Source organism: Manihot esculenta, chromosome 15 (genome assembly GCF_001659605.2).
Source record: "Manihot esculenta cultivar AM560-2 chromosome 15, M.esculenta_v8, whole genome shotgun sequence".
Lineage (NCBI taxonomy): Eukaryota > Viridiplantae > Streptophyta > Magnoliopsida > Malpighiales > Euphorbiaceae > Manihot > Manihot esculenta.
The window spans coordinates 15,304,803-15,323,672 of NC_035175.2; the positions used below are offsets into that span (position 1 = coordinate 15,304,803).

General features: G+C 37.6%; 1 protein-coding gene across 3 annotated transcripts; it reads left to right on the forward strand.

The window, feature by feature from the left end:
• The first annotated feature begins 7,469 nt into the window (after nucleotides 1-7,469).
• Nucleotides 7,470-18,646, forward strand: LOC110601607 (BUD13 homolog). 3 transcript variants are annotated; one of them, XR_002485849.2, is made up of 10 exons: nucleotides 7,475-8,039; nucleotides 9,694-9,920; nucleotides 10,016-11,063; nucleotides 11,400-11,464; nucleotides 11,927-11,988; nucleotides 14,378-14,481; nucleotides 16,385-16,457; nucleotides 16,632-16,812; nucleotides 17,058-17,392; nucleotides 18,341-18,646. XR_002485849.2 is itself a non-coding variant. In XM_021738801.2 (9 exons), the coding sequence occupies exons 1-9, from the start codon at nucleotides 7,621-7,623 to the stop codon at nucleotides 17,141-17,143; spliced, it is 2,265 nt and encodes a 754-aa protein (XP_021594493.1). In that variant the 5' UTR covers nucleotides 7,475-7,620; the 3' UTR covers nucleotides 17,144-17,759. The 3 variants fall into 3 exon arrangements, 1 of the variants encoding a protein (XP_021594493.1); XM_021738801.2 differs by lacking the exon at nucleotides 18,341-18,646 and having other exon boundaries at nucleotides 17,058-17,759; XR_002485850.2 differs by lacking the exons at nucleotides 16,632-16,812; nucleotides 17,058-17,392; nucleotides 18,341-18,646 and adding an exon at nucleotides 14,005-14,223 and having other exon boundaries at nucleotides 7,470-8,039.
• Nucleotides 18,647-18,870: the final 224 nt, after the last annotated feature.

The following is an 18,870-nucleotide window of genomic DNA, read 5'->3' on the forward strand; positions in this document are numbered from 1 at the left end:
GCATACTCAAGCATACAAGCTCCTAGGGGCTTCAAACTATCTTAAACCCCATCTACAACATACCAAACATGCATAACCAACATACATTGTTCATAAACGCACAGTAAACCTATAAACTTCACATAAACCTACACATGCATTTCTTCCCCATAAAACCTCATAAAACTTACTTAAAACATGTAAGAAACTATGGATCTACTCTTACCTCTTGTAGAACGAGAGGAGAGACAATCCAACTCGGAGATGGGAGAGATCCGCTCTTTGGTCTCCAAGTTTCCAAAACTTGCTCTTTTTACTCAAATCTCTTCAAATCAACATAAAGCTTGTTAAAAAATGAAAGATCGGAGGAAAAACATCAAAAACGAACCATAGGAGAGCATGAACTCACCGTGGCCGAAAATGGGGAGAAAACTCGCCCGTTTCGGCCATGGAGCTCTTATATAGGGCTGGCATACCACCTTTCGGCAGCCGAACGTGCCCCCACATCTCATGCAAGTTCGGCAGCCGAACATGAGGTTCGGCGGCCGAACCTTTGAGACTTGCGGAAGCCTAACTTGCCCCCCTAAACCATCCAATGTTCGGCGGCCGAACTTGAGGTTCGGCGACCGAACCTGGAAATGCCTCCTAGGTCCTTTTTCATTCAAAACTCAGTTCCTTTCTTACTTAAAATCATTAAATACATAAAAACATTTTATGAAAACATGGTTTTTCCCTTCTAGAGGTCTCCGACATCCGAGATTCCACCGGACGGTAGGAATTTCGATACTGGAGTCTAGCCGGGTATTACACTATTAGCCCACTTTTTACTGCCTGAAGCTGCTGCACTCAAGGAAGAAGGGTCTAACTTTCCCCCACCTGGGGTCTTGGAACCAAAAGGCTGTGCCACTGACTGCTTAACTTTTCCTTCGATTATTGCACTAGCCTCCATCCTCCGGGCCATATCCACTATGGCATGGAAGCTCTCCCTTTCTGCTGATTGGATCAAGGAGGAATACCTGGAATGAAGCCTCATGATATACCTCCTAGCCTTCTTCTGGTTTATGTCAAGAGTTTGCCCTGCAAATGGCAACAGCTCCAAGAACTTATCTGTGTACTCATCTACACTCATCTCCTCTGACTGCCTCAACTATTCAAACTCGATCATCTTCAACTCCCTTGAGCTATCAGGGAAAGCCCATCCTGCAAACTCATTAGCAAATTCCTCCCAGGATAGACTATCCAACCTTGGGTTTACATAGTTTTTAAACCACTCTCGGGCCTTCTTGCACTTCAGTGTGAACCCAGCCATCTGAATGGTTCTACTGTCATCTGCCCCTAACTCATCAGTTATCATCTTGACTTTCCTGAGATACTCAAACGGATCATCACTTGTTTCATACTTAGGAGCATCCAGCTTCAAGTAATCAGTCATCTTGACCTTACTCCCTCCAGATGAGCTAGGTTTAGGTGCTTGGACTTCTGGGATTACAGGTTCAGCTGGTGGTGGAGGAGGTGCAACATCCCCTGGGTTAGGGTTTGCTGTACCTGGATAGAAAGATGGGGGTGGGTACATAGGGTACTGTGGGTATGGTGGGTAGAAAGGTGGGTATGGCATGTAAGAAGGGTAAGGGTTAAAATTGGGGTAATCCGATGTACCTCCCATCGAATACCCGGGATTCTGTGAAAAGGGTGGGTATTGGGGTGGTTGAACAAACCCTGAGACCTGAGTGCCCCCTTAAGACTCTCCCATGCCCTCTTCAGACATGCTCACATCAAGACTGCCATCCTCTGATCCACATCTATATCATCCCCCACATCTTCTGACACTCCTCCCTGAATTGTTCCTCTTCTGCTCATATCAAAATACCTTCTAGGGTCTCTTGACACTCTCTCCCTACTAGACCTGCATGACATTGCCCTAGGCAATGCAGGAGGACGGGCATCCGTGCCCTCATCTTGAGGTGGTACTCCAGTCAATCGTGCAGATCGACGAGTTCCTCTTATCCTGTTTTCTGAAAAACAGCACACATCACATAAACATCAGCATCAAATAGTTCATGTGGAAACACATGAACCCGCATCACATACATCACATACATAACATATCATCAATGCTCATGCATAAAATCATGACATTTCACATCATTATTCAAGACAGGACTCTACATCCTATCCTAGTGGACATGATTTTTTCTATTGTGCTTGCCCTTCTATAACATCTATAAGCCTGACACTCTCTAAGTCCGACCATATGAACCTAGGGCTCTGATACCAATCTGTAACGATTTGAAAACCAGACTGCTACTAGCGCTAGGATCCAGATCGGCGTAAAGCCGCCGGGACCCGTAGCAAGCCTAACATACCTCCTGTATACCTGTTAAATCCCATACATGATCATACATATACATAAAAACTGTAAACTTTTTCTTTCATTCACCAAGCTTAATCTGTACATGCACAAACTCATAATCATAAAACCTCACACTGGAGCCCTCATCAAATGCTCCAATGGGGTAACATATCGTACATTAAGCTTAGTTTACATAAACATCATAAAACATTACATAGATCATGTACAAAAGGGATTAACCATACATACTAGGGTCAAACACAACTCTAAACCTCAATATACATCATTACATTACATGGCTGCTCAAAGCTTCACATTACATTATTGTCATGTCCACATCTAGTTATTACATAAAACATGACTTTACTCTGGCGGACCTCCTGGTCTATCCCGTACCTGCAAACCTGGGGGGTTAAGGGAATGGGGTGAGCTACTAGAGCCCAGTGAGCAGAATAGTAAAACATTATATTAAAATTTATGCTTTCATGAAATGCATCACATCACAAACAAATCACATTAAGGATGAACTTGTCACCAATAGCCCTCTACATATCCAATAATGCCAGAACGTAGAATGGGTCCTGGTCTTTCCCTTACATAACATATCATAACATTCCAATGTGCCAGGGACGTAGAATGGGTCTTCCTAGACTTTCTCTTACATAGTGCCAGGGACGTAAAATGGGTCTTCCTGGACTTCCGTACCGTATCATCATCATATCATATCATACCATTTCATACGTGGACTAATGGATTATTCAATGTTCATCCACATCAACAACATAATATGCAATACAACATATTCGTGAATTCTAATGCAAACAACCTAATATATCTCATGGCATTCATGATGCGTGAATCATGCTAAAACTTTCATTATTTGCTTTGAAACATAAAGAGTCATTCTACTCACCTCAGGCTAGCTCTGAAAAAACACTGAAGCAGCTATCTCATTGCTGGGGTCCCCGGTTCCTCGGGTCCGAACCTACACGGGTGGACTCAAATGAGGGACCAAACATACATGAACATGACTCTAAACTACTGCCCAAAAACCCCCTAAAACACTTTAAAACAATCATAGAAATCATGCAAAGGAAGGCTGAACAGGGCACTTTCGGCGGCAGGTTCAGCGGCCAAAAGTCCCTCCAGAGCCGAAACTCAGCCACTTTCGACGGCCGAAAGTTCCTTCCAGAGATGAAACTCATGTATGTTCGGCGGCACCTTCGGCGGCCGAAACTCCCCTTCAGAGCCGAAAGTCCAACTTTCGAGAGCAGGGTTCGGCAGCCAAAGCATGCCACCACAGGCAGGTTCGGCGGCCGAAAGTCCTTCGGCTGCCGAACTTGACCTCTTCCAAAGTGGCAGAACTCAGCCTCCTCATGCACATTTTGTCTCCCAAACCTTTCAAACATGCATTTAGCTATTCTACAACATACAAACAAACTATCCTAAACCCCAACAACAACACAAAGCATAATCACATTACACATATTTTCAACAAAACTCACATTAACCCTAACATTATGCATTTACTCTAAAACATGCATCAACCCTCTTAAAACCCCTCAAAACTTTTATAAAACATACAAGGAAAGTAGGATCTAAGCTTACCTCTTGAACATCGAGAGGAGATGCGATCCTTAACTTAGAGATGGGAGAAATCTAGCTCTTTGGGTCTCCAAACTCCAAAACTTGATCTTTAGCTCAAAAACTTCAAAAACCAAGTTAAAACTTGTTAAAACTTGAAAGATTTGAAGAAAATCATCAAAACTAACCATAGGAGGGCATGGACTCAGGACCGAAAATAGAAAAGAAAACTCGCCCATTTTTGGACATGGGGTCTTTTATAAGTGGCTGACCAGACCACCTTCGGAAGCCAAAGGTGACTCCAAAACTCTACCATATTCGGCGGCCGAACCTGGATTTCTTCCCTTGGTCTTTTTCATTCAAAACTCATTTTCTTTCTTACTTAAAACCATAAAATACATGAAAACATTTTATAAAAACATGGTTTTACCCTTCTAGAGGTTTCCGACATCCGAGATTCTACCGGACGGTAGGAATTCCGATACCGGAGTCTAGTCGGGTATTATAGGTGAGCTACTAAAGCCCAATGAGCAAAACAATAAAATAATTTACTAAACAAATGCTTTTATGAAATGCATCACAACACAAACAATTCACATCACGGATGGATTTGTCACCAATAATCCCCTTTCCTCTTAATCATAACAAAATGCCAGGACGCGTGGTATGGGCAGCCCTAGACTTTCTTACATGGTGCCAGGACGCGTGGCATGGGCAGCCCTGGACTTTCTTAACATACCATACCGAGGGCTAATGGGTCATCCAATATCCATCCACATCAACAATCATATTATACAATACATCATATTCGTGGATTCTAATGCAAAACAACTTAATACATATCATGGTATTCGTGATGCATGGATCATGCTAAAAAAAATTTCATTGCTTTGAAAATAAAAGAAGTTATGTTCTACTCACCTCTGGCAGATACTGGACTGACTCTGAAGCAGCTATCTCACTGCTGGCCTCCTCGGTTCCTCGGGTCCGATCCTACACAGGTGGACTTAAATGAGGGACCAAACAAACTCTAACATGACTCTTAGCAACTCCCTAAAAACCCCCTAAAACATCATAAAACATTCATAGAAAACATGCAAAGGAAGGCTGGACAGGGCACTTTCGGCGGTAGGTTCGGCGGTCGAAAGTCCCTCCAGAGCCGAAAGTCAGGCACTTTCGGGGGCAGGGTTCGGTAGCCGAAAGTCCTTCCAGAGCCGAAAGTCACCCACTTTCGGGGGCAGGTTCGGCGGCCAAAACTCCCCTCCAGAGCCGAAAGTCCAAACTTTCGGAGGCGAGTTTAGGCGGCCTAAACTCCCTTCCCTGGCAGGTTCGGCTGCCGAACCTTGCTTCGGCGGTCGAACCTGGATCCTTCTGAGTGGCAGAATCCAATTCTGCCATCCCACATTCAGCCATCCCAACTTCTCAACATGCATTCAACTATTCTAAAACATGCATAAACACTTATTCAAGCATATAGGGGCATAAAACTAGCCTATACCCCAACAAACATCACATTTAGCATACATTTCACATTAACTCTAACATTTAACCCCTAGCCTAAACATGCACCAAAACCCTTAACCCCTTCTTAAAACTTACTTAAAACATCATAAAAGGCATGGATCGACACATACCTCTTGAAGATCGAAAGGAGAGTGATCCAAACTTGGAGGTTGGGAGAAATCGAGCTCCGGGGGGTCTCCAAGCTTCAAAAACTTGATCTTAGCTTAAAAAATCTTCAAAACAAAGTAAAAACTCATCAAAACTTGAAGGGATTGAAGAAAAACAACAAATCGACCATGGAAGGGCAAAATCTCACCTATGCCCGAAAATAGAGAGAGAAAACTCGCCCATTTTCGGACAAAAGGCCTTTTATAGGTGGCTGGCCAGACCACCTTCAGGGGCCAAAGGTGCCTCCGCAAGAGGCCAATGTTCGGCGGCCGAACATGAGGTTCGGCTGCCGAACCTGGCTTTTTCCTTCCTTAGTCTTTTCTTTCAAAACTCAATTTCTTTCTTTATTAAAACTATAAAAACACCTAAAAACACTTTAGAAAAATATATTTTACCCTTCTAGAGGGTTCCGACATCCGAGATTCCACCGGAAAGTGAGAATTCTGATGTATGAGTTTAGCCGGGTATTACACTGCCTTTCTTACTAAACTAGGTTGGCATCTCCTTTATAATGATAATAGTCTATGGAGTCTCATTTTATACGGTAAGTATGGTGTAACCCGTTGGTGCCTTGATACATTCTCCCCAAAGACCAATTTCTCTATTGTTTGGCAAAGTCTTGTTCAAAGTGTTCCCTTACTACGTAAGAGGTTGTCCTCTTCTACTTATGATGGTGTATTGACTAATCTTTGAAATGATTATTGGTTAGTACTTATCTTTTAATATCTTTGACCGTTAATACTATCCCTGCAATTCGATCTTACATGATTGCTCAAATATGGACAATGGAGAGATGAAATTTGGATTTAATAAGATCTTTTATTAATGAGGATGTTTGCCTGTTATTAAAATCTGTCACTCTTATGTAGGATATAGATGATTGTGATGTGGTTGCTTGGAGATACCCACTTTCTAGTTTGTTTTCTGTTAAATTTGCCTATTTGGAATATTAAAGTACCACAATAATATTGTATGTTTTACTGGCTAGTTGTCCATGGTAAGATAATGACTAATGTGGAAAGGTTTAGATGTAATTTTACTGATAATCCAGTCTGTAGTATTTGTGGGTCCTGTGAGGAATCTGTTAGCCATGTGTTGCGAGATTGTCCTGTTGCCCGTCATATTTGGAAGCAAGTTTGGTACCCTAGTACGTGCATTTCCTTTCTCGCTCTTCATGTGTCTGATTGGTTGCGCTTTGGTGCTAGTTTTGATTCTTGTTTGTCAATTAGTTGCCACCCTAGAGATATTATGTATTACCGTGAGGTGGATTTGGCATTGGCGAAATGTCATAGTTTTTTAACAAGCTCTTGAGAGTGTTTGGCTTATTGAAAAATTACGTTCTCTGGTATATTATCTTCAGTGTAATAAGGATGCTTGGCTGAAGGGGTCAAATACAATTTGTAAGCATGGACAGATTGTTATCTTTATTTTTTGGCAGACTCTAGCTGGTGATCGAGTCAAACTTAACATGATGGTGCGAGTAAAGGGAATCCTTGGCATAGCGATGGTGGTGGCGGTGTGATTCATAATCACTTCGGGAGCTAGTTTGTTGGCTTTTATGTTTATTTGAGAGTATGTAGTGTAATAGTAGCTAAATTATAGGGGCTAATTCATAGGTTGACATATGCATGGAAGCATGGTTTTTGATAGATAAAGGTGAATTGAGACTCTCGCTTGGTATTATATCTGCTGGATCAAGGGATGACATCGAATTATCAATTATGGGATTTAATTTTGCAGTATCAAGCCTTAATGAGGAGGGCTTGGAGTTTTAGGCTGGTTCATTGTTTTCAAAAAGCCAATAGTGCTATCTTATTAATTTTGCTATTTATGTGTTTGATAGTTGTCATTTACTTGACTCTCCGCCTAGAGAGGTTCTTTAACTTCTTTCTTAACTTCTTATACCGGGACGGAGAAGGCGTAGGATGATGGTCCCTTTATTTAGTTAATTTGATTGTTACTTCTGAAAATTTTCACCCTCCACTATAAAAAAAATTTATTGGCAACATGTGAATTAAAAAAATTAATTGAAACTTATGGATAAAGTTGAGGCGAGGGAAAGAATTGACTTTTGTTTTTTCAAGACCATAATCAAACCCTTGGATGCTTTTATGAGAAAAGCATTTCTCTCTCAACACAGCTCGTCCCTCCCACCCTTGGCCCTCTCCGCCTCTCCTTGGTACAGCCGCGCGCCTCCCGCCTATTGTTCCTCTGCTCTTCACGCTGTCAACGTCGTTGCTGCGTCTTGTGCTCGTTGCTGTGTCCGCTCGTCCTGGTTGCTACTTCGCTCTCCTCCGCCGCTTCCTCTAGTCCTCGTTGCTGTGTCCACTGGTCCAGTCCTTCTGCCGTCCGGTGCTGCTCCTCGCCGCTGGTCCTCGTCCTCAATCACTCCGCCGCTGGTCCTCGTCCTCAATCACTCCGCCTCTGTTCCTCGCCGCGTCCTCAGTCACTGCAGGTTTGAATGGGTTTTGAGAGTGTGGTTTGAGACGTGTGCTTTCTAAGATTTTTGATATTTTGATGCGGGTTTCTGAAATTTGTGGAAATGTTAAGATTTATTGAATGTGCTTGGGGCTGTAATTGTGAGATTTATTGAAACTTCTTTGAAATAAAGACTATTGTGAATGGATTGAGAGTTTTTTTAGTGAGATTATTGAAATGGATTTCTGAACTTTATTGAAATGGATTTCTGAATTTTATTGAAATGTTAATATGAGATTTCTGAAATTATTGTGAATGCCAAGACTTATGTAAATGTGCTGAGGGTTATAATTGTGAGATTTACTGAAATTTGTTGAAATAAACACTATTGTGAATGAATTCAAAGTTATTTTTGTGAGATTATAATGGATTTCTGAATTTTATTGAAATGCTAATGTGAGATTTTGTGTCGTTTCTTTTTTTTTTTTTTTTTTTTTTGGATTATGAGTTAATCGGGTTCGTATAGTTTCGGGTAGTAAATGGGTAATTGGTAAAAGGGTTTGGGACAGATAGGAGTAGAGAAATCCAATTTTTAAACGGGTTTGGATAGTGTATCTGTAATCAGGTATACCCTACCTGGTACCATCCCTAAATAATGATTGAACCCTTAAGAGTTTCAAGATAATTTCAATTCATTGAGCTATTTGTTGTAGTTTGTGATAATATTGCTTTAAAATGTCTTTGTGATTCTCTTTAATGGAACTTTTTTCTATGTTCTGTACTTATTATTGTGTTGATGAATTTAGATGGAATAGATTGATAAATGCGGATGAATTGTGTTGATGAACTTGGATGGCTTATGTAATGAATTTAGGTGGATTGTGCTGGTGAATAATTTAAATAGCTTGTGTTTCATTTATGATTTATTAATGTTAATTGTTTTGATTTTATCAAAATTTGTATTTTTATAATTCATTTTCTACATATTTGTAGTCATATTTATTGCTCTGTGGGTTCAGGTCAGATATTTGACCCAAGTGGGCTATTTTTTGTGTTAGCATATCAGCAAAATCACTTACATTTAGTCGGGTTCGGTTGGGTTTGGGTATTATGTGGATAATTTTAAATGGGTTTGGGATCAACATGGGTAGTGAATCCTTTAAACGAGTTTGGGTATTATAATTATAAGTGGGTTTGGATTTGGGTACCCATAATTTTGCAGTACCCTACCCGGATTCCAATTCTTAGTATTTCTTCTCCTTACATCTATTTCCCCCCTTTGATTTTATGTTGACTGTTGGGTGAATGAGTTCTCCCAATTTGGTGATTCTGATAGGTTCCTGCAGTGTTTTGGGACGCATGATCTGAGTCGCCGAATACAGGGGAGTTGGACGAAATGTGAGCTAAATTCTTATGTTTAGCTCCTATGAAAAATCACCTGGGAAAATGGAGAATTCTAATGGGAATCCCTCTAACTGTCTACAAATTGTTAGTGTAGAAGCTATATAAAAACGCTTGCTTCCTTGTAGAATGATCTATATGTACCTATACAGTTGAATGGTCAGGAAACATATATCTTGTTTATTTTAAAATTTTAATTTACTTTGGAATGAAATCAAATTGAATGATGAAATTAATGGAGAATGTTGTGTTTCTGGTTAAGCTATTTTTGTGTTTAACTTTGATATTAGGAAGTGGGGGAAGCTTTTGATTCTAACTATGGCGGCTCAAGCTTCAGGATCTAAGTCCTTGAAAGAGTATTTGAAACGCTATGAAACTAACACTGAAGAAGAGCAGAAGAAGAAAAGGAAGAAGAAGAAAGTTAAACCTGATGGACCAGGTGTTTTGGTTCTGGATGAAGATCCTGTCTGGCAGAAGCCAGTAAAACTTGAGGAAGAAGAAGAAAATGATTCTGCTGGTAAAATAAGTCACTACCCAAAATTTGATGCATTTTTTCTTGGATAAAGCTCTCTTTTTGTTTTTGTAACAGGTTTATGTTGTCGTGTCCTGCAGATGAAAAACCTCAGGTTGATGAAGACATAGAAGTTAAGCGGATGAGGAGGCTGGAGCAACTTAGATCCAGGCGCCCTTATAATACAATTGCTGAGGATGGAAGTGGATGGGTTTCACTCACTTCTAAAGCCAATGCCACTGAACAAAATTCTGATATGTCTCCACCCCGTAGAAAGAGGTACAACACACCCTCACCTGAGCCTTTAGATAGGCCATCGGATGCTGGTAGAGCAGGAGCAGATTTCTCACCTCCACGGCGGCAGACCCACCACCATTCTCCATTGCCTGAACCTCATACAAGGTCTCAACACTTTACTGACCTGAATTCTGATTTGTCCCCTTCTCGGAAGCATAGAGCTCGAAATGATACTCCTTCACCAGACCCATCCTTGAAGCCGCACTTGAGAGAATCTGACTTGTCACCTGTGCGGCGGCGAAAGCATCATTATTCCCCTTCTCCTGGACCTGATACAAAACTCAAGTATTCTGGCATTGCACATGCTGATTTATCACCACCCAGAAGGCAAAGAGAAACGAACTACACATCTTCACTACCTGCTGGAAGGAAAGAAGATGATGATTTTTCTCCTCCACGACAACAGCGTAGGCGTCATTATACTCCATCTCCTGAACCTCTTCAAAATTCTGATATGTCTCCTCCTCGCCGATCTCATGCTCGGACTTCTGAAAGGAGGAAATCTGAAGTGCCCGAGTCAAGAGTATCTCATCCAAGGCGAGCTGATCATAGGTCTTCTCATGGTGATGCACGTACTTCCCTGGGGTCAGATCTTTCACCCCCAAGGAAAAGAAGAATGAGTGTTGAGAAATCAGGATCACCAGATTTTTCTTATCAGCATTTGTCTAGGCATTCAAGCACGCCTGTGAATGGTGGTTCACATGCACCTCTGGACCAAGACGTTTCACTAAGAAGGAAAAACCAGGAGTCATCTGATCCTGTTTCCTCAAAGGGGCGGGCAAAAACTGGTTTGATTACTGGCCATGATATTATGGAAGAGATATCTAAAACTAAGAAGGATGATTTATTGAGGTAAAACACTCATAATCATATGCATTACATGGTTTCTACACTAGTTTATTCTGTTGATTTGGTCACATTGCCGATAAGTGAAGCATTTTATGTTCTTAACCATTACCCAATTTGCTTAGATGCTTATGTCAACGATGCGTTCATCAAAATGCGCACCAAATTGGCATTTGTTTAGCAAATATTTTGTTTCTTTTTGTCCTTATATGATTTTATTCATCTGCAATAGTATGAAATTTGTTGGTTAAATGTGAAGGAAAGAGAACTGGCTTTATGCCTTGCTTTAGCGGAAGTTTCATTTTTTTTTTTTTGTAATTTAGCATTTATGTATTTTTGCAGGTTTGAACAGATGGATCCTTCTTTGAGCGGTCGGGGTGCTGAACCTGTATTTCGTGATAAGAAAGGTTAGTTGATTGCAAAACAAATCCATACTCTTTAAGTGATGTTGATGCCAAAGTAAAACAGAGAACAGCAATTTGGAATGCAAAATAAAAGAAAAATATGACTATGAAAGAAAAAGCTGCTAGTATTCCAATTCATGGAACACGACAACCTAATTTCTATTTGAAAAGGAGCTTTTTAGCTTTTCAGAGTCACCATGATGTGAAATAGTAAAGTTGATTAAATAAAATCCCAATGATCTGGAAAGTAAAATAAACCTGGAGGATAATTTACCAAAGTAACTGCAACTTTGAATATGATGTCCTAATGACTTCTTTCATAATCCTCTGATGTTCTTCCATCAATACAAGCTTAACAGGAACGTCTAATTTGGAAATCTAGTATGTCCAATCTACATGAGATGTCTAAGTTTTAATGTATGCTTATATATGCTTTGGAAATTTTTTTACTTATCAAAACTGCAGGCCAAAGAATATCAAAGGAGGAGTATATGAAATCAAAACAAAAAGTTGAGGAAAAGCCTAAGGTACTTCCTGAATGGAGCTAGTGTCAGATCACTAAAATTTGTCTTGTTTTTGTTATTATGATGGTTTACAAACTTATGGATGTGGTTATTTTCTTGTGTTATATTTTATATATATGATGCTTTGAGATAAGTGAGTTCCTATGATGGTTAGATAGAGGTACTGTTGAGGGTTGTAGACTGTTGTTCAGGCATTGAATTTCTGCAGTAGTTGAAGATTTAGGCTTTGGAATTGTAAAATTTCAAATTTGAAAGAAGCAAAAAGAATGCTACAAGTTTCTATTTTTATAAATAATTATTATAGAAAACACATGCCATTGTAGCTCAGGCCATTGGGCGCCTCAAGAAATTTTTTTAAAAAAAAGGAGGAAAGAAAGATGTGCAGAAACTAAGTCAATAATGTTAGTAAGAGGTGCTAGATAGTTCTTATTTCTTTATCAATCAATGGAAAGAAACCTTTCTACATAAGTCATACTAATGGTGAGAACTCATCGTTATTTGTAGAGATATTAGATTCTGGTTCCAGTACATTTCTAGCCAATAGAGGTGTGCTGTTTCTGTTCGTGGTCTATTTATGATCTGGAACAGAAACAATTTTGTCATAGTTCCGGTTTGATTTTTTGTTATTTTGATTCCAGTTCAGTTTGGTTCTTGGTTCTTTGGTTTCTGTCTGGTTCGGTACAGTTCTGGTTTGCTTCTTGGTTCTTGAAACAAATTTATGCAATTTTTTTTTTTTAAATAAAGTCATACATGAATTACTATTTAAGTTTTAAAGTTGGGTATTAATACAAATTAAGCATAAAAATAGTAATAGAAGTATATCATTTGATATACATTTCAAGTACCTTTTTTTTATTTTATAATCGTCAATTATAAGGTACATATATAACAAATGATTATATATAGTAAATATAGTAATACGCTTTTAATTAAAAATGATAAAGTGATTTACTATCTTTATTTACCAAGTTATTAAAAAAAGTATATGAATAAAGGTTAATAATAAAATATAAATTATCCATACTTAATATATAATATAACAAATATGATATGCACATATTATAATATTAGTTCATATAAATATTTGTAGTTATATTCAAAGTATATAATATACCTAAAATTTTGGAAAAATATGTATAAAATCAGTTCATGGTTTGGCTCCAATTCATAATGGGTCCAGTATGGTTCCAATTCTCTTCCTAGTGAAGAGCATAATCAGACCAAGGCCGTAAAATAAGTTCAGTTTGGACGATACTTAACAATTCAGTACAGTTTGGTTCCTTTCCATTCCACCAGTAACCATGCACACCCCTATTAGCCAATAACCTAAACAAGGACTGGGGCAAACCTTTGGTGTTTTGACTTTTAGGAACTAGACTTGGAACCATGTTTAGGTTCTAGTTCCAGTTTAGTTCTAGACAACTTTGATATAGTTTTACTTCTTGTTTCGGTTATATTTTGACTTCAAATTTAGTTCCAATTTAAATTTAAATCATGATTTTACTCATAATTACAATATTCTTTTGTTCATTTTAAAATAATAAACAATTTTAAATTTCTAACATCAAAACAGTAATAAAAAAAATACTAACAGTAAATAATATTTCTGATATCAAGAATATATTATGTATGATGCTTAGTAATAATATTATATTATCTTTTGTAAATTTCTTATAGTTTTTAATGAAAAGATACATGTGTAATTAATTTCTAATAGTATAGTATATAACTAATTCATGATCCAGTCATAAATGCATTAAGTTACCTTATAGTTGCATTTATGACTGGAATTATTTTAAAATGTGTGAAAATATAAGATAATATTAATTTGTACATATGATTAATAATGTTTTATAAAATATATCTAAAACATATGTATAAACCTAGTTTTTTGGCTGAAACTGATGGACATGACTTCAATTTTGCAAGCAATCACTACTTAGCTTAGCAAAGTTTAGTATGCAAAATGACTATATCAATATTATGTTTTTTTTATGGTATTTATTCGTTAAATTTCAGAAGCTCCCAAGGATGCTTGGTGTAGGAATAAAAATTCTATCATAGAGCTTCTCAGAATTTCTGAACCAGGAAGGTTTTAACAAAAAATGGAATATGAGAAGTTGCTAAGACCAGGGAAGTGATTAGCCTTCTTAGGACAAGAAGTTAGCATCTGGTTTGATAGAGCCAGAGAGTTCATGGCAATTTATGTTCATCGTAGTCTGAGCTACAAGTTATTTTGTATGGTTTGGCAACTGTTTTGTTCTTTTCCCTCAATTCATTTGAATGCTTGTTATTTATTTTATTCTTCAAGCTTGTGGGGCATTTTATTTTTATTACTGTTTTGGTTATTTAAGCATGTAACTTATGCTCGTTTATTGTTTTAATTCATCAGGAGAAGAAGTTAGAGTGGGGTAAGGGATTGGCTCAAAAGCGGGAAGCTGAGACAAGGCTGTTGGAATTAGAACAGGAGAAGGACAAACCATTTGCAAGAACCAGGTAGGACCAAAGATGCTAAACAATGCATGAGTTGTAGTCATTGCTTGGAATGTTATGATGGTTGGATAGCTTGAAAGTTTTTTTTTCCAATGATGCTACCATTTGATGCACCAGAATCTTTATGTGATTTCTTTGTTATACTATTTTGTTACCCCATATATCAAACTGCTTAGTTTTTTTATTATTATTCCATGGTGATTTGATCAATCAAAAATTGAAATTTCATTGCAAACTAAATTACCTGTGAAGTTAACAAGCAAGTCATTTGTTATTGCCTTTGATGGACTTCCAGGCATTGGATGAAAATGTATAAACAGGGAGGATTGGTTATTTATCAGCTCTATTGGCTTCTTTGTTGCAGACTGGGCGTTCGTTTTGGGACTGAAAAGTCATTTAATTATCTCTAAATTTTCCTGTTCAATAAATGAAATACTTGATGTAAATGTATAGTTGTTTCTTCACTTTCCCTTTTCTAAATCTTGAAAAACATATCGCTTTATATGTATGTGTTAAAACTGACCAGAATTTTCCTTGATGCGTATGATGTTGTCTCAATTGAAGAATCTCATGATTATGGAAAATCATGATATTGATTGGCAAATTCCTTAGGAGAGTTTGATGATTTATTGATAGTGTTCCTGTTAAGCACCAATCTTCCATTATAAATGTGGACTTCTATGTATTATGCGGAAGACAGAAGTGAATAAAATTTTACCCTCTCGAGGCTTTGTGTCTCTTGGGGTAAGCTCTCTATAGTCAAACCATGTAAATCCTTATAAAATTATTTTTCCTCTAATGTTTTTTCGTCTGCTACTATAATTCTAAATTTTTAGCATGGTTTCTTAGCCTAGGATAAAGTTGCTATTGTTCTCCATTTGAGCCAAGGGTTAAAGTCCTTGCTCTTTTCTTTTCTTCCTCTCAGCCTAGGGTTTGAGTCCCAAGCTCTCTGCCCCTTTCTTCTCTGTTTGTCAAATATGTTCCAACTGTCATTGCTTAAACTAGATAGGAGCGCCAGCCGCCAGATGCTCCACTTCCAGAAGCTTGTGGAGAAGGCGTGTGGGTTATTTCTTCGCGCTGCCTCCACTCACACACAGATGGCATATTCTCCAGCCAGATTTGCAAAGAACCACTACACCTCAGTTGCCTGAGTTCAGGGATTCCTCCCAGCTGGTCACTTCCACTAAAACCCTGAGAGTAGGGAATCCCTTTCTTTGAATTCACGACAAGTTTATTAAAAAAAGGATAGAGAACGAAAAAAAAGATCACATTGAAAAAAGGAAAGAGGATAGGTAAAAGAGAGCTTGATGATGAATCCCTGACTTCAGCAAAAAATCTGATGAAGGGGAGTGTCGATATTGATAGATTTTTCCGCAATGCATGGGATGTGTCTCAATCGAAGGATCTCATGAGTATGAGACAATCATGAGATTGACCAGCAAAATCTTAGGAATCGTTTGTGATTTGTTAATAGATTCCATGTATATCACCTAGGTTTATTATAAATGTGGGATTCTATGTATGATGTAAAAGACATGAAAATGAGTAAAATGTAGCCCTTTTGAGGTTCTATGTTTATGTATATAGGCAAAAGTAACCTCTTTTGTTCTTTTTTCCTATCTTTTCTGCTTCTATTATTCTAAATTTAAACAGTATGCATTGTGTTATTTTTCTTCTAAATATTGTTTTTTCATGAGAAATAATACTAAAAGAAAAGTGGTTGGAAGAAGAAAGCGATGAAGTTGTGAGCTGCTTTGTGTGTGTGTGTGTGTGTGTGTGTGTTTGTGTATCTACCTTCTTAATACCATAAAAATAAGGGAGAGAAATTATGTCATCTGATTAAGAGAACCACAATGTAGCATGTTCATGCATGTGAAAATTGATTGCCTTGTGCTCTACTTTGCAGAGATGATCCTGAACTCGACAAAATGATGAAGGAGAGAGTAAGATGGGGTGATCCTATGGCACATTTGGTGAAGGTAATTGACTTGCTTGTTAATTTACTTGAGAAGTTGACATAATAGATGACATGGTGTTGAGTATGATGTGGTTTACAATCATTGTGCATTGAGTTTGGACACATGGAACTCAAATTGTAGTTGCCTTTATGATACCACATGCAACATTCTTTTAACTTTTCTAAAATATCGCAGAAAAAGCATTCTGGACCTGTTCTTGCGGATCTAGGAGATAGTGAGAAGATGAAGGAATCAGGGTTTATAGTTCCTCAGGAGATTCCCAGTCATAGCTGGATAAAAAGAGGATTAGATGCTGCACCGAATCGATATGGTATAAAGCCAGGAAGACACTGGGATGGGGTTGATCGAAGTAATGGTATGTTCATTCCTCGGTATACTTTATTTGCTTACTTTTCTCCTGTTGTTTTTTATCAAGAAAGACATCGGGGATGGACCTGGGCACCTGGCTATAGGGTATCATCCCAGTTTGATATGGTAATCACAGTCCTGGTTGCTGATCAAATGAGGGTTCTTCTTCCTGGGAGCATTGAAGAATTCCAATATATGATGATAAAAGTGTGTAGTTATTTAAACTGATATTTTTTGTTGTTTGTCTTGTAGGATTTGAGAAAAAAATGTTCCAAAGGCTAAATGAAAAACGAGCTACAGAAAGGGAAGCTTATCTGTGGTCTGTCTCAGATATGTGACTTGAAAGAGTTGTGGACTTGAAAGGATATCTACCATGTTGTCTTTTGAGGAAGGTAAAGAAGATGTTACTCTAGCTAGCTGGCAAAATATTCTTCCAGACCAGCCATGTTAGCCTGGGGACAGTGTGCTTGATTGAGCTTCATTGCTTGGTGACTTTTTGGCTTTCATTTGGTGGGCTGAAATGGATTCATGAAAATTGATCGTAAACTTGAAACTGAAACTGCAGAATTCGTCCAATAACTATCCAGGTAACTGCAGCTTCATTAACGAGTTCCTCTGCCATTTGCATCAGCTGTGAATATATGAACTATCTTTTTTCTTCAAAAAAAAAAAAAAAGGTTTTCTGACACCAAATTTGACAATTTTAACCTTATATTCTCTACAACTCACCACCCCCTCCTTCCCTCGCTCATGATGCTCATTTGGAGTTTCAGACGCAAGTTACATGACTAGTTTGATAATTTTACTCGGGGAAAGTTCTTTTCATTGCTTTTATTTATTTGTTTCAGTTCATTACATAGAACAATCTAAAACATTTCTCATATTAACAATCTACTATATAGTCAGGCTAATGGTTGTGGAACCATATAGATGAAAGAAAGTTTTGTTGTTTTATCACTGTGTAGAGATTCATCTTTAATGCTACCACTTCTGCAAATTTAGGCTGTCTGGAAAATCTCTCTAGAAAAATATTCTTTGTCAAAAGATAAAGACTCGGTCATCTTTCGAGTTCTGATTGTCTCATTATCACTTTAAATTATCTGCGTATAAATTTATTAACTTTTAGTTTTCATCAATAATTTAAAAAAAAAAAAAAACCTTTTATGTAGAAGATATTTTTTTACATTATAGGCTATACGCTGCAAGATAAATGGAAAGGATTTGTGTTGTGAACGAAATGAATAATTTCTCCATTACTTGGTGAATTATGCTAATAGTCATTGGATAAACTTATTATTTTGTCCATTTTTTTGTCTTAAAATTTTTGTCCATTTTTTTATACTATAATAATATATAAATTGACTATTATAATTTTATTTCATTGTTAAGAAACTTTTTAAAATATTTTTTGATATTTAATAAAATTTAATATTTTTAAAATGTTTATTAGCACTCTAACATCAAGCATCATTTTATAGCATAAAGATGTTAAAATTTAAGTTATTGGCTATGCTTTTTTCTTTGGATTCTTTTAGGTTTTCTTGGGTATTTATAGCTTGATGGAGAAGATCCCTTCTAGTTCATCGCCTCTATGGCTCGATAAATGGCTGTTGTTGGGTTTGGGTTTGGATTTTGATTTGTTAGAAGATAAGGCGCTTTTTTTTTTTAATTCTCTGCTGGTCTGCGAGTCTCGAAAGCCATGGATGCGATTGTGAGATTTTCTCTTTGTTCCCTCTCCTCGAAGAAGCATATATTGCCTGATTGATGGTTTGTGTGAACTTATTGTCCATGATTAATTTTTATATTTTCAAAATTTTATTAAGTTTTAATTTCGTTAAACACTTTATTTTAAAAAGGTATCAAAATTATAAAAGAAGAATGCTTTAATATATTTTTTAAATATAAATGAATGAAAATGTTAATAACGTTATTCACTAATGACTTGCTATGTGCATGAGGTTATGTCGTTTTATTTTTTTTTAAAAAAATCAAATACAAATTTGGACCAGCCAAACTGAGTAAATCGATTTTTACCAGTTTAAACGACTGAGTCGGTTTGGTTTAG